This window comes from Hemitrygon akajei, unplaced genomic scaffold (genome assembly GCF_048418815.1).
Source record: "Hemitrygon akajei unplaced genomic scaffold, sHemAka1.3 Scf000244, whole genome shotgun sequence".
Lineage (NCBI taxonomy): Eukaryota > Metazoa > Chordata > Chondrichthyes > Myliobatiformes > Dasyatidae > Hemitrygon > Hemitrygon akajei.
The window spans coordinates 1-15,209 of NW_027332124.1; the positions used below are offsets into that span (position 1 = coordinate 1).

Consider the following 15,209-nt stretch of genomic DNA (forward strand, 5'->3'; position numbering starts at 1 on the left):
AACTGGTTCTTTGAGTCTCAACAGTAGAGGCCTGGACACACACAGTTTTAATACTAAGGAATTTATTTACAAGGGCAAGTCGGGTCAACACAAGCAACTACAATACACAGGAAGCGGTGTGGGGACAGGGTACGGTTACACAAACAAAGAACAAGGGAAAGGCACTACAACAGCTATCCCCCTTGACCTTGGATAGTTGTGGCTCCCTTATCAGGACAAACGATAGACCTTACCAAGCATAAATCAATGCACTTACCTCCAATGTGGTTGCCTGTAAGAGAGGGCGAGCTAAGGGCAAGTCTCACCTTTTAAAGCATGGGGCTGGGCGAGATAATCCAATTAAGGTGACCAATAATTTAGGTGTGCATTGATTAGTTGGGAGGGACCAATGTCTAACCATGTCAGCAACTTCCCTATAATACCACGGGCTCTTAACTTGGGAAGCAGCCTCATGTGTGGCACCTTATCAAAGGCCTTCTGAATCTCCAAATATACAACATCCACTACATCCCCTTTATCTATCCTACTTGTAATCTGCTCAAAGAATTCCAACAGGTTTGTCAGGCAGGATTTTCCCTGAAGGAAACCATGCTGATTTTATACCATCTTGTCCTGTATCACGACGTCCTATGTCACCATGTGCTCCATCACCTCATCCTTAACAACTGACTCAAACTTCTTCTCAACCACTGAGGTCAGGCTAACTGGTCTATAATTTCCTTTCTGCTGCCTTCCTCCTTTCTTAAAGAATTTTCCACTCCTCTGACACCATGCCAGACTCCAATCATTTTTGAAAGGTCATTTCTAATGCCACCATAATATTTAATGCTACATCTTTCAGAACCCTAGGGTGCAGTTCCTGTGGTCCAGGTGACTTATGTACCTTTAGGTCTTTCAGCTTTTTGAGCACCTTCTCTCTTGTAATAGTAACTGCACCCACTTCTCTTCCTTCACACACTACATCAGGCATACTGTTAGTGTCTTCCACAGTGAAGACTGATGCAAAATAGTCATTTAGTTCATCCGCCATCTCCTTGTCCCCTGTTATTAATTTTCCTGCCTCATTTTCTGGCGGTCCCATATCCACTCTCATTTCTCTTTTATTTTTAACATACGTGAAAAAACTTTTACCATCCACTTTGATATTATTTGCTAGCTTGCTTTCACATTTCATCTTTTCCTTTCCAATGATTGTTTTAGTTGCTCTGTTTAGGTTTTTAAAAACTTCCCAATCCACTATCATCCCACTAATTTTTGCTTTGTTGTATGTCCTTTCTTTTGCTTTTACAATAGTTTTGACATCCCTTGTCAGTCATGGTTGTACTATTTTACAATTTGTGTAGTTCTTCGTTTTTGGAAGAAATGAAAACATACTCACGTCCTGCAGCTTCCTCATTTCCCCAGAAACACACACCATTGCTGCTCTGCTGACATCCCTGCCAGCAGCTCTTTCCAATCTACTTTGGCCAACTCCTCTCTCATACCACTGTAATTTGCCTTACTCCACTGAAATACTGCTACATCAGCCTTTACTTTAGTGGTCACCAACCTTTTTAAGCCCAAGATACCCTACCTCGGCCACAGTCAAAGAAGACATCGACCCCCAGATTGATTAGTTACACACATGCGCACTGGGGCAGGAAAGACCGGAAGTAAAACCCCGCAACCCGGAAGTAGAAATAATGTATAAACTCCAGGGGTACACACCCTTTTTTGCACCGCGGACCGGTTTAATATTGACAATATTCTTGCCGACCGGCCGCTGGCGGGGGGGGGGGGGATTAAACACGACCGGAATACAGCGATACTCGAAGCAGGTTCCTTATGTCCAGTCTATTGCACAATTTAGTTTTTGCGGCTCTCGGCACTTAGCTTTTGTCCCACTTGCTCACGTTTTCTCCGCTCAAAAAACTCAGCGGGTTTGTCTTTAAGTGCGGGGTGCTTGGACTCAAGGTACCGAAGCAGTTTTGAGGATTTCACTGCCTCATTAGACAGCCTCCAGGCCCAAACTGCAGCCTCCGCCCGCCTGCCCGCCGCCTGACACCCTGGCCGGGTGCGGATGGTCGTGGGTGGGGTGAGAGGTCAAGGTCAGGGCCGGAGGTCCCCGTGCCGGTTCCAGTCCGGAGAATGCGACAGAGTGGGGAGAGTGACAGGGCGCCTGCCCACCTTGTAGGATCTATCGGCCGACAAAAGTTTGTATCAACAGATCACAGCGAGGTAGCTGCTCTGCTACTTACGGAATCCTGAGCCCGAATTAGATCGTCTGCGAATATTTTAGCACCGGGTTCCCCACGAACATTCGGTTGTGGTGAACAGGTTTAGAGGCGGCGCCCACCTCTCCGCGCTCCAGGTCAGTACCAACGGCACTTCTCGCCGGCCGCGTGAGGCGAACCAGTGATTCCTGGCGCGAGGGTATCACTGCATTTAGGCGACTGATGACCTCGCATGGGTTCAAGTTGAACAGTGGGCAAGACAGGGAGTGAGGAAAGGTCAGCAGCTGACTCATATCGTTTCCTCACGGCCCGGTGGTTGGGGACCACTGAATTACACTGTGTAAACACAAAGTACACTGCAGATACTGTGGTCACATCAACACGTATAAACAAGCTGGATGAACTCAGCAGTCAGCAGTTTGACTGCTCATTTCAACGGACGCTGCCCGACCTGCTGAGTTCATCCAGTGTGTTTGTACGTGTTGAATTACACTGTGTAATGCGGGGGAGCTACACACACGCACACTGGGCAGAAAGAACGGAACAAAACCCCGCAACCCGGAATCAATCTTTCAACAGTATTTGTGTATTTATTTTTGAATTTTTTTCGGGATCTACTGGGAAAGTCTCAAAGATCGACTGCTACTTTACTTTCTCCCTATCAAATTTCAAGTTAAACTCAATCATACTGTGATCACTGGTTCCTCAGGGTTTTTTACCTTCAGCTCCCTAATCGCCTCTGGTTCATTACGTAACAGCCAATCCAGTATAGCTGATCCCCTAGTAGGCTCAATGACAAACTGCTTTAAATGCCATCTCTTAGGGATTCAACAGACTCACTCTTGAGATCCATTATCAACTTGATTTTCCCAATCAACCTGCATGTTAAAATCTCCCATGACTACCAGAACATTGCCCTTTTGACACAGCTTTTCTATTTCCTGTTGTAATCTGTGGTCCACTGCCCAGCTCTGTTGGAGGCCTGTGTATAACTGCCATCAAGGTCTTTTTAACCTTGCCGTTTCTGAACTCAACCCACAAGTATTCAACATCTTCCGATCCTATGTCACATCCTTCTACTGATTTGATGCCATTATCTACCAGTAGAGCCACACCACCCCCTCTGCCTATCTTCCTATCACTCCGATATAATGTGTAACCCTGGACATTCAGCTCCCAACTACAACCATCCTTCAGCCACAATTCAGTGATGGCCACAACATCATACCTGGCAATCGGTAATCGTGCAACAAGATCATCCACTTTATTTCTTATACTACGTGCATTTAGATACAACAGCTTGAGTACCGTATTTGCTGTCCTTTCTGATTCTGCATCCCTAAAGTTTTGATACTCAGCCTGTTGGCTGCAACTGAGTTCCATCACCTGCCTGCCCTTCCTGACAGTCTGACTGCAGGCTATCATTACCATTTTTACCATCCGTCCTATCCTGAGTCCCTTCACTCCAGTTCCCACCCTCCTACAAAATTAGTTTAAACCCTCCCCAATAGCTCTAACAAACCTGCCCGCAAGAATATTGGTCCCCCTTGGGTTCAGGTGCAACCCATCACTTCTGATCAGGTCATACCTCCCCCAGGGGGATCCCAATGATCCAAGAACCTGAAGACTGCCGCCCTGCACCAGCTTCTCAGCCACACATTTACCTGCCAGATCATCGTGTTTCTACCCTCACTGGCACGTGGCACAGGCAGCAATCCAGAAATTAGTACCCAGGAGGTCCTAATTTCTGGATTAGAGAGAGGCAAGAGTGGATATCGGACTGCTGGAAAACAATGCTGGAGAGGTAGTAATGGGGGACAATGAAAGGGTGGATGAACTGAAGACGTATTTTGCATCAGTCTTCACTGTGGAAGACACTAGCAGGATGGTGGAAGTTCCAAGTGTCAGGCGACGTGCCGGGCGTGAAGTTAGCATTACTAGAGAACAGGTTCTTGGGAAAAGGAAAGATCTTTAGGTAGCTGTCACCTGGACGAGATAGTGTACATGCCAGAGTTCAGAAAGAGGTGGCTGAAGAGATCATGGAGGCATTTGTAACGATCCTTCAAAAATCACTAGATTCTTCAATGGTTCTGGAAGACTGGAAATTTGAAAATGTCACTCCACTGTTCAAGAAGAGAGAGGGAATAAAGGAAACTCTAGGCCAGTTAGTCTGACCTCAGTGGCTGGGAAGATGGTGAAGTTGATTATTAAGGAGGAGTTGTCAGGGAACTTGGAGGCACATGATAAAATAGGCCATGGTTTCCTCAAGGGAAAATCTTGCCTGACAAATCAGTTGGAATTCTTTGAAGAAATAACAAGCCAGGTAAACAAAGGAGAACCAGTTGATGTTGTGTACTTGGATTTTCAGAAGGTCATTGACAAGCCATATTTGGCATCTAATTATGACTTAGTAGTGTCTCATAAACAAGCACAAATGAATCTTATGTCTTACCGTGTTTAATGCCACCAATCACTTCTTCCGATGCTATGTCGAGCAAATAGGGGTGATCGAATTTTTCAACCAATAGGGCACCATCTGTCACTGACAATGTCTGGATATCATCACTAATCCTGTAAATATTATACATCTAGTTATAAACTGAGCATCAGTAATATTTGAACTATTTTACAAATCCATACAGAGTTTCAGTAAAGACCATGTCTTACCTCCTCTTCCGACGAGCTTCCTCCTGAAATAAATCAAACACAGATCTCAATTGACTGAGATGACTGTCGGCATCCGAACAGCAGGAATCTGTGACAAGTTATTAAAAACTGCTGAAAATTCTCACTGAACTCATTCCCACTAACACGAATGGAGAAAGAGGGGCATTGAACCATGGGAGAAAGTACAAGGAATATTTATGAGAATTATACGATAACTGAGAGAAGGAACTTACAGGAGAGACTGGACAGGTTTTAAAATTCTGAATGTATTTGATCGAAAATATTTCTGCTTGTGTGGAGACAATAAGTCAAAGATAAAACATCAGTTGGTCGTTAATAAATCCCACAAGAAATGTAGTGAAGAGAATGTGGAACTCACTGCTACAGGAGTGGCTGAAGTGGAACAGCAGAGATTGAATGTAATGGGGAAGCTGGATAAACGCATGAGGGACCATGGAGTTGGGGACACTGTTACTGGGTGTGGTGAGTAGGTGGGAGGAGGCTTGTGCACCAGGGAAACTGATAGGAGAGAATGGACTGAAAGTCCTGTCTCTGATGAAAATGGGATATAATCTGATGAAGAATATTTCTGAAAAACAAAAGACAGTGCAAAATTCTCCAAAACAATGAACCTGATACAAACCAGATATAGATGGTAAATCCGATGTGTAGGTCACATTCTGGAGTTCAACCTCAGTTCCCACCGATCAACAGAGAGACCCTCACACCCACTGCACCAGACATACTCACAGTCTGTGACTGTAATGGGATGTGACTCTGAGTCTCAGGGGATATTATACGTGGGAATCACAGAAGTGATCACTGGCTCAGTGCTACGATCAGAGTAAACATTCCCGAGAAGGATGCAGACTGTCCAGCGATGTACAGATGTTGTGAGAGGCCGGTTTGGAGACAACAACTCTGAACAGTCAAAACATCCGTCTGGTTTCAATCAGTTTACAACTCCAGTATCTGTAAATCCCACACTGAGTTAAAATACATCATTTTGTGACTATGTACTTTTACAGGACCAAACTGAAATCTCTCACCATGAAGAATATGATATTGTCTTGTTGATCCATCTGTTCCTGTAACTTTGAGATTTCCTTGTAGATGGCATTTAAATTCTCTTGAATCTCGCGAAGATTTTTCTCCATTGGATTTAGAATCCTCTTCTCGTCTTCCCTGAGATCTCGGAGTGCGCGCTGCTCTTTCTCGGTGATAATCCGTCGCAGTTCAGCAAACTGGGATGTGATGTGGGACTGAACGCTTTGTGACTGTTCCTGTCGAATGAAAGGAGAGGCTGGTTTATTATTTGGCCCTGATGTATATCCTTATGATATGGAAGGGTCTGTCCAGCTCATTATCATCCAAGAGGACCACAACCTTGCCGTTGGGTTTGGGGCTTGTGTGCCTCAATGACCCAAAGAACTCTGTTGGCTGGAATGTGGGTTTATGCTTTGACCCTTGGTAGGGTCACCCATGCCAAACAGGTCAAAGGGTAGAGGCCAGAGTAAGAGTGGTCCACTGGTCCTCCAGGTTCATGGGTTCAGCTCAGGGCTAACAATACTGACTGGTAAAACAAAATTGTTACGGAAACAATGAAGAGTCTTTCTACATCTGAGTGCCATGTTATTCCTGAGTCTCCACTCAGGACCTGCATGACTGACAGTAGTGAAAACCGAGAAGTAGCTACTGACATGTTGAATGAAGACATGAACACTGCCGGAGATGGAGGACCTTCATTGCTGTCCCAAACTCCAGTGGCATAACAGGCAGCAAGTGAGTGGTTCCCAGATATTCAATCACATTTCCCTGAAACCCAGTCTTCCTCACTGACCCATTAACTCCCACCTGATTCACATACAATACCCCTTCACGGGGTTAATTACAGTTGCCAATTTACTGTTCAGTCCTGAACAGTCAAAACATCCGTCTGGTTTAAATCAGTTTACAACCACAGTGTCTGTAAATACCACATTGAGTTGATTGTTGGCTAAAAGAAGGTACTGGTTACAGAGAGAACGTGCAAACTCCACACAGACAGCACCAGAGGTTATGATCGAACCCAGGGCACTGGAGCTGCGATACTCTGCTATTCTGCATTAAAGGGAACAAAACTACACAACAAGATTGTAAATTCTGCTCAGGAAGCCTCACCCGAACTCCAGAAATCTTCTCTTTCTGTTGCTGCTCCATTTCCTGAAAGTCTGATTTCTTTTTTGTGAGAGAGTCCAAGGAAGATTTAACCCGATCCTGGGAATTAAAGAGTTAATGGATTAGACAAAACAAAAAGACAACATAAACAGACGATCGAAAGCGGGTTAGTTTTACCTGGTAAATTTTAATGGCTTCTTTAATCGGCATGAAGTTGTGAGACCTGTGTTCCAGTGCATCTCTACAGATCAGACAGATCAGTTTCCTGTCCGTCTCACAAAACAGCTTCAGTTCTTCCTCATGTTCCTTGCAGTGAAGTTTCTTTTCCTTCTCTTTCGGATTCAGGTTTAGTTTTCGAGCTTTCTCAGACAGATTTGCCAAGGCCCGATTGACCCTGAGGGTGCGGTCTGCAAACTCCTCTCTACATTCCGGGCAGGAGTTTCTCTCCTGCCTTTCCCAACACCGTGTGATACAGGAGCGGCAGAAGTTGTGACCACACTCCAGTGACACCGGATCGGTGAAGAAATCCAGGCAGATGGGACAAATTGCCTCCTCGGTCCAACTCTCGACCTGTCCTTTCGAAGCCATGTTAACTCCCGGTACTTCCGGGTTCAGGATCCCTTCACTTTCGGGAGCTGCTGAACCCGGCAGTACCGGGAATGTCCACTAGGCGCGCTGCAGTCTCGGGAATGAACAACGTTGCTCCAAGTGTTCTCTGGGCAGGAATTCTGCTCCTCCCACCTTCTCCAGACTCGAGGGCTATCCACGGTTATCCGCATGAGCCCCAGTAATGCCTGTCGAAGAACAGCCCATGTTCCAGGCCTTCCCCAGTAACGCTCCTCCTGAAAAGCGAGATAGACAGTTGGCCTATGTCCCTGCCTGCTCCAGCCCCACTGAACTTGTCCTCATACATTGACTCCATTCTAAACCCTTCAGGTCAATCCCTCCCAACCCACATCCGCGACACTTCTCATGCCCTCAATCTCCTCAGCAATTTTCAATTCCCAGGCACTGACCGCCTCATCTTCACCATGGATGTCCAGTTATAACTTCTATCCCCAATCAAGAAGGCCTTACAGCTCTCTGTTTCTTTCTCAATAAAAGAACAAACCAGTTCCCTCCATCTGGAAGGACTGGTGCTCACCCTCACCAATTTTCCTTCCGCTCCTCCCACCTTCTCCAGACTCGGGGGCTATCCACGGGTATCTGCATGAACCCCAGTAATGCCTGTCGAAGAACAGCCCATGTTCCAGGCCTTCCCCAGTAACGCTCCCCAAATCTTCCTCAGAAACATTAATGACTGCATTGGTGCTGCTTCATGCACCCATGCTGAGTTTATCAATTTCATCAACTTTGCCACTAACTTCCACCCTGCACTTGAATTCACTTGGTCCATTTCAAACACCTCCCTCCCCTTTGCCCTTCTCTCTGCCTCCATCTCTGGAAACAAACTGTCAACTGACATATTTTATAAAGCTACTGATTCCCACAGGTAGCTTGACCATATCTCTTCCCACCCAGTCTCCTGTAACTTTTCTAAATTCCTTCATTTCCACTGTATCTGTTCCCAGAATGCAGTTTCCCCTTCCAGAACATCAGGTATGTCCTCCTCTGTAAAGAACAGGGTTTCCTTTCCTCCGCTACTGATGTTGCCCTTACCTGCATCTCCTTCATTTCCCGAACATCTGTGCTCACCTCATCTTCCCTCTGCCTCAACAGTGATAGAGTTCCTTTTGTCCTAACCTACCAGCACGTAAGTGTCCGCATCCATCACATCATCCTCCATAAACCTCCACCATCTCAGAATCAGAATCAGGTTTATTCTCACCGGCATGTGTCATGTGTCATGTACTGTATTTTGTTAACTTAGCAGCAACAGTTCAATGCAATACATAATATAGAAGTACAATATCTATCTATATATATGTAAATCAATTACAGTATATGTATATTGAATAGATTAAAAACTGTGCAAAAACAGAAATAATACATATTAACAACATGTGGTAGTGTTAATGGGTTCAATATGTCCATTTAGGAATCAGATGCAGAGTGGAAGAAGCTGTTCCTGAATTGCAGAGTGTGTGCCTTCAGGCTTCTGTACCTCCTCCCTGATGGTAACAGTGAGAAAAGGGCATGTCCTAGGTGCTGGGGGTCCTCAATAAAGGATGCTGACTCAGAGACATCGCTCCTTGAAGACGTCTTGGATACTTTGAAGGCTGGTACCCAAGATGGAGCCGACTAAATTTATGACCCTCTGCAGCTTTTTTTGGTCCTGTGCAGTAGCACCCTCCCCCCTCCCCCCCCCCCACCCCCCATACCAGACAGTGATGCAACCTGTCAGAATGCTCTCCACGGTACATCTATAGATGTTTTTGAGTGTTAGGTCCTCAGAGATCTTCACACTCAGGAACTTCAAACTGCTCACTCTACGTGTTCCTTCATCTTAGCCTTCCTGAAGTCCACAATCAGCTCTTTCGTCTTACTGACGTTGAGTGCCAGGTTGTTGCTGTGACACCACTCCACTAGTTGGTATATCTCACTCCTGTACGCCCTCTCGTCACCACCTGAGATTCTGCCAACAATAGTTGTATCATCAGCAGGTATATAGATGGTATTTGAGCTGTGCCTAGCCACATTGTCATGGTATCCGATCACCAAACACATCTTTACCTCCTCCCTTCTCTACTTTCCGCAGGGATCACTCCCTCCATGACTCCCTTGTCCATTCACTCTCCCCACTAGTCTCACTCCTGATACTTAACCCTGCAAGTGGCCAAAGTATCTATTCACCTCCTCCCTCACCTCCATTCGAGGACCCAAAATGTCCTTCCAGGTGAGGCAACTTCATCTGCTGGGTCATTTATTTGCTCTGCCGCTCCCAATGCAGCCTCCTCTACATTGGTGAGACCTGTTGTAAACTGGGGTTCTGCTTCATCAAGCACCTCTGCTCCATCTGCCAAAGATGGAACAATTTACTTACAATTCTCATTCCCATTCCGACCTGACAGTCCACGGCCTTCTCTTGTGCCACGACGGAGCTACCCTCAGGCCGAAGGAAAAACACCGTGTAGTATGTTTGGGTCGCCTCCAAACAGATGGCATGAATATTGATTTCTCCTTCCCGAAAAAAAATTCCCTCCCTCTCCCTTCTCCTTCTATCCCCCACTCTGGCCCCTTCCTGACTATCATCTCCCCGTGCGTCCCCTCCTCCTTCCATTTCCCCTATGGGCCATTCTGCTCTCGTATCAGATTCCTTCTTCTCCAACCCTTTACCTTTCCAACCTACCTGGCTTCACCTATCCCTTTCCAGCTATCCTCCCTCCCGTCCCCCACCTTTCTATTCTGGGGACTTCCCACTTCCTTTCCCGTTGTGAAGAAGGATCTCGGCCCGAAATCCCATTTCCATAGATCCTGTCTGACCGGTTCCTCCAGCATAGAACACAGAAAATCCACAGCACATTATAGGCCCTTCCGCCCACAGTGATGAGCCAGCCATGAATCCTGCTCCAGAAGCTGCCGAGAATTTCCCAACCACACAGCCCTCTATTTCCCTAAGCTCCATGTACATATCTAAGAGTCTCTAAAAAGCCTTTATTGTACCCGGCTCTGCTGGGAGACCGGAGCAGCTGATGGATCTCTGGTGCTCTCACCTCTCTCCCATGCAATCCGACAGACTGAAGGGCAAGGGAGGACAGGGACCGATGACCCTTTCTGCCGTCCTCAACCCTCCTCCTCTCCCTGGTCACCCCGCTCTGGATCTTTTCATTGCAAACTGCCGACGAGACATCAACCGTCTCCACTTCCCCACTCTTCCCTCCAATTCCAACCTCACTACTTCCAAACGCCCTGCTCTCCACTCCCTCAGCACTAATCCTCACCTCACCTCAAACCCGCGGATCAGTGGGGTGCTGTAGTAGTCTGGCGTACTGACCTCCACCGCTGAGGCCCAGCGACAATTCTCAGACATCTCCTACTTACTTACCCCTCGAACAGGACCTCACAGAGGAGAACCAGGCCACTGTCTCCCTCACCATCACCGACTTTATAAGCTCTGGGGATCACCCATCCACTGCCTCCAACCTCATAGTTCCCGTACCTCCCCTTTCTACCCAAGATCCACAAACCTGCCTCTCCAGGCAGACCCATTGTTTCAGCTTGTTCCTGCCCCTGAACTCATATCGACATATCTCAACTCTGTTTTATCCCTCCTGGTCCAGTCCCTTCCTCCCTACAACAGTGGCACTTCACACACTCTGGATCTTTTTAATGATTTCACGATCCCTGGCCCCAGTCATCTGATTTTCACTCTGGATGTCCTGTGCCTATATACCTCCACCCCCAACCAGGAAGGCCTCAAAGCTCTCCATTTCCTACTGAACAGCAGGCCCAACCAGTTCCCCTCCATCACCACTCTCCTCTGTCTGGCAGAACTGGTCCTCACTCTCACTAATTTCTCCTTTGGCTCCTCCCACTTCCTTCAAACCAAAGGTGTAGCTATGGGCACTCACAAGGGTCCCAGCTTTGTCACGGGTACCTTTTTGTCAGCTTTGTGAAACAGTTTATGTTACAAGCCAACCCTAGTGTCCGTCCCCCACTTTGCCTACACTACATCGACGACTGAATTGGTGTTGTTTCCGGCACTGATTCTGAGCTCTTCGATTTCATCAACTTTGCCTCCAACATTCACCCCGCCCTCAAATTTACCTGGTCCATTTCCGACACCTCCCTCCCCATTCTCGATCTCACTGTCTCTATCTCTGGAGACAGCTTATTTACTGATGCCTATTATAAACCCACAGACTCTCACAGCTACCTGGACTATTCCTCTTCCCACCCTGTTACTTGTAAAAACAACATCCCTTTCTCTCAATTCCTCCGTCTCTGCCACATCTACTCTCAGGAAGAGACTTTTCATTCCATAAAGATGGAGATGTCCTCTTTCTTCAAAGAAAGGAGCTTCCCTTCCTCCACCATCAATGCTACCCTCAACCACATCTCTTCCAGTTCCCGATGTCTGCTCGCACCCCATTCTACTGCCAGCCCACCAGGGATAGGGTTCCCCTTGTCCTCACCTGCCACCCCACCAGGGATAGGGTTCCTCTGGTCCTCACCTGCCACCCCACCAGGGATAGGGTTCCCCTTGTCCTCACCTGCCACCCCACCAGGGATAGGGTTCCTCTGGTCCTCACCTGGCACCCCACCAGGGATAGGGTTCCACTGGTCCTCACCTACCACACCACCAGGGATAGGGTTCCCCTTGTCCTCACCTGCCACCCCACCAGGGATAGGGTTCCCCTTGTCCTCACCTGCCACTCCACCAGGGATAGGGTTCCCCTTGTCCTCACATACCACCCCACCAGGGATAGGGATCCCCTTGTCCTCACCTGCCACCCCACCAGGAATAGGGTTCCTCTGGTCCTCACCTGCCACCACACCAGGGATAGGGTTCCTCTGGTCCTCACCTGCCAACCCACCAGGGATAGGGTTCCTCTGGTCCTCACCTGCCACCACACCAGGGGTAGGGTTCCCCTTGTCCTCACCTGCCACCCCACCAGGGATAGGGTTCCCCTTGTCCACACCTGCCACCCCACCAGGGATAGGGTTCCTCTGGTCCTCACCTGCCACCCCACCAGGGATAGGGTTCCTCTGGTCCTCACCTGCCACCCCACCAGGGATAGGGTTCCTCTGGTCCTCACCAGCCACCCCACCAGGGATAGGGTTCCTCTGGTCCTCACCTACCACCTCACCAGGGATAGGGTTCCTCTGGTCCTCACCTGCCACCCCACCAGGGATAGGGTTCCTCTGGTCCTCACCTGCCACCCCACCAGGGATAGGGTTCCTCTGGTCCTCACCTGCCACCCCACCAGGGATAGGGTTCCTCTGCTCCTCACCTACCACCCCACCTGGGATAGGGTTCCTCTGGCCCTCACCGGCCACCCCACCAGGGATAGGGTTCCCCTTGTCCTCACCTGCCACCCCACCAGGGATAGGGTTCCTCTGGTCCTCACCTACCACCCCACCAGGAATAGGGTTCCTCTGGTCCTCACCTACCACCTCACCAGGGATAGGGTTCCTCTGGCCCTCACCTGCCACCCCACCAGGGATAGAGTTCCTCTGGTCCTTACCTACCACCCCACCAGGGATAGGGTTCCTCTTTCCCTCACCTGCCACCCCACCAGCGATAGGGTTCCTCTGGTCCTCACCTGCCACCCCACCAGGAATAGGGTTCCTCTGGTCCTCACCTACCACCCCACCAGGGATAGAGTTCCTCTGGTCCTCACCTGCCAACCCACCAGGGATAGGGTTCCTCTGGTCCATACCTGCCACCCCACCAGGGATAGGGTTCCTCTGGTCCTCACCTACCACCTCACCAGGGATAGGGTTCCCCTTGTCCTAACCTGCCACCCCACCAGGGATAGGGTTCCCCTTGTCCTCACCTACCACCCCACCAGGGATAGGGTTCCTCTAGCCCTCACCTTCCACCCCACCAGGGATAGGGTTCCCCTGGTCCTCACCTGCCACCCCACCAGGGATAGGGTTCCCCTTGTCCTCAACTACCACCCCACCTGGGATAGGGTTCCTCTGGCCCTCACCTGCCACCCCACCAGGGATAGGGTTCCCCTTGTCCTCACCGGCCACCCCACCAGGGATAGGGTTCCCCTTGTCCTCACCTGCCACCCCACCAGGGATAGGGTTCCCCTTGTCCTCACCTGCCACCACACCAGGGATAGGGTTCCTCTGGTCCTCACCTGCCACCCCACCAGGGATAGGGTTCCTCTGGTCCTCACCTGCCACCACACCAGGGATAGGGTTCCCCTTGTCCTCACCTTCCACCCCACCAGGGATAGGGCTCCTCTGGTCCTCACCTGCCACCACACCAGGGATAGGGTTCCCCTTGTCCTCACCTGCCACCCCACCAGGGATAGGGTTCCTCTGGTCCTCACCTGCCAGCCCACCAGGGATAGGGTTCCCCTGGTCCTCACCTGCCACCCCACCAGGGATAGGGTTCCCCTGGTCCTCACCTGCCACCCCACCAGGGATAGGGTTCCCCTTGTCCTCACCTGCCAACCCACCAGGGATAGGGTTCCCCTTGTCCTCACCTGCCACCCCACCAGGGGTAGGGTTCCTCTGGTCCTCACCTGCCACCCCACCAGGGATAGGGTTCCTCTGGTCCTCACCTGCCACCCAACCAGGGATAGGGTTCCCCTTGTCCTCACCTGCCACCCCACCAGGGGTAGGGTTCCTCTGGTCCTCACCTGCCACCCCACCAGGGATAGGGTTCCTCTGGTCCTCACCTGCCACCCCACCAGGGATAGGGTTCCTCTGGTCCTCACCTGCCACCCAACCAGGGATAGGGTTCCCCTTGTCCTCACCTGCCACCCCACCAGGGGTAGGGTTCCTCTGGTCCTCACCTGCCACCCCACCAGGGATAGGGTTCCTCTGGTCCTCACCTGCCACCCCACCAGGGATAGGGTTCCTCTGGTCCTCACCTGCCACCCCACCAGGGATTGGGTTCCCCTTGTCCTCACCTGCCACCCCACCAGGGATAGGGTTCCTCTGGTCCTCACCTGCCACCCCACCAGGGATAGGGTTCCCCTTGTCCTCACCTGCCACCCCACCAGGGATAGGGTTCCTCTTGTCCTCACCTGCCACCCCACCAGGGATAGGGTTCCTCTGCTCCTCACCTGCCACCCCACCAGGGATAGGGTTCCCCTTGTCCTCACCTGCTACCCCTCCAGGGATAGGGTTCCCCTTGTCCTCACCTGCCACCCCACCAGGAATAGGGTTCCTCTGGTCATCACCTGCCACCCCACCAGGGATAGGGTTCCTCTGCTCCTCACCTGCCACCCCACCAGGGATAGGGTTCCACTTGTCCTCACCTACCACCCCACCAGGGATAGGGTTCCTCTGGTCCTCACCTGCCACCCCACCAGGGATAGGGTTCCCCTTGTCCTCACCGACCAGCCCACCAGGGATAGGGTTCCTCTCGTCCTCACATGCCACCCCACCAGGGATAGGGTTCCCCTTGTCCTCACCTGCCACCCCACCAGGGATAGGGTTCCCCTTGTCCTCACCTGCCACCCCACCAGGGATAGGGTTCCTCTGCTCCTCACCTGCCACCCCACCAGGGATAGGGTTCCTCTGGTCCGCACCTGCCACCCCACCACG

At 50.1% G+C, this 15,209-nt stretch overlaps 1 protein-coding gene across 1 annotated transcript; it reads right to left on the reverse strand.

Annotated features, from left to right (window-relative positions):
- Positions 1 to 4,574: 4,574 nt before the first annotated feature.
- Positions 4,575 to 7,667, reverse strand: LOC140724485 (zinc-binding protein A33-like). The gene is made up of 5 exons (XM_073038933.1): positions 7,215 to 7,667; positions 7,041 to 7,136; positions 5,930 to 6,163; positions 4,881 to 4,903; positions 4,575 to 4,784 (listed from the first exon to the last, which is right to left on the reverse strand). Exons 1-5 carry the CDS (start codon positions 7,623 to 7,625, stop codon positions 4,655 to 4,657), a joined length of 894 nt encoding a protein of 297 aa, XP_072895034.1. The 5' UTR covers positions 7,626 to 7,667; the 3' UTR covers positions 4,575 to 4,654.
- Between the last annotated feature and the right edge of the window lie 7,542 nt (positions 7,668 to 15,209).

Coding starts and splice junctions, on each gene's coding strand:
- LOC140724485 (XM_073038933.1), bottom strand. CDS start 7,625: ATGGCTTCGAAAGGACAGGTCGAGAGTTGGACCGAGGAGGCAATTTGT. Junction 7,137..7,214: donor AAGCCATTAAAATTTACCAG/GTAAAACTAACC, acceptor TTTAATTCCCAG/GATCGGGTTAAATCTTCCTT. Junction 4,785..4,880: donor GAAGCTCGTCGGAAGAGGAG/GTAAGACATGGT, acceptor TAATATTTACAG/GATTAGTGATGATATCCAGA.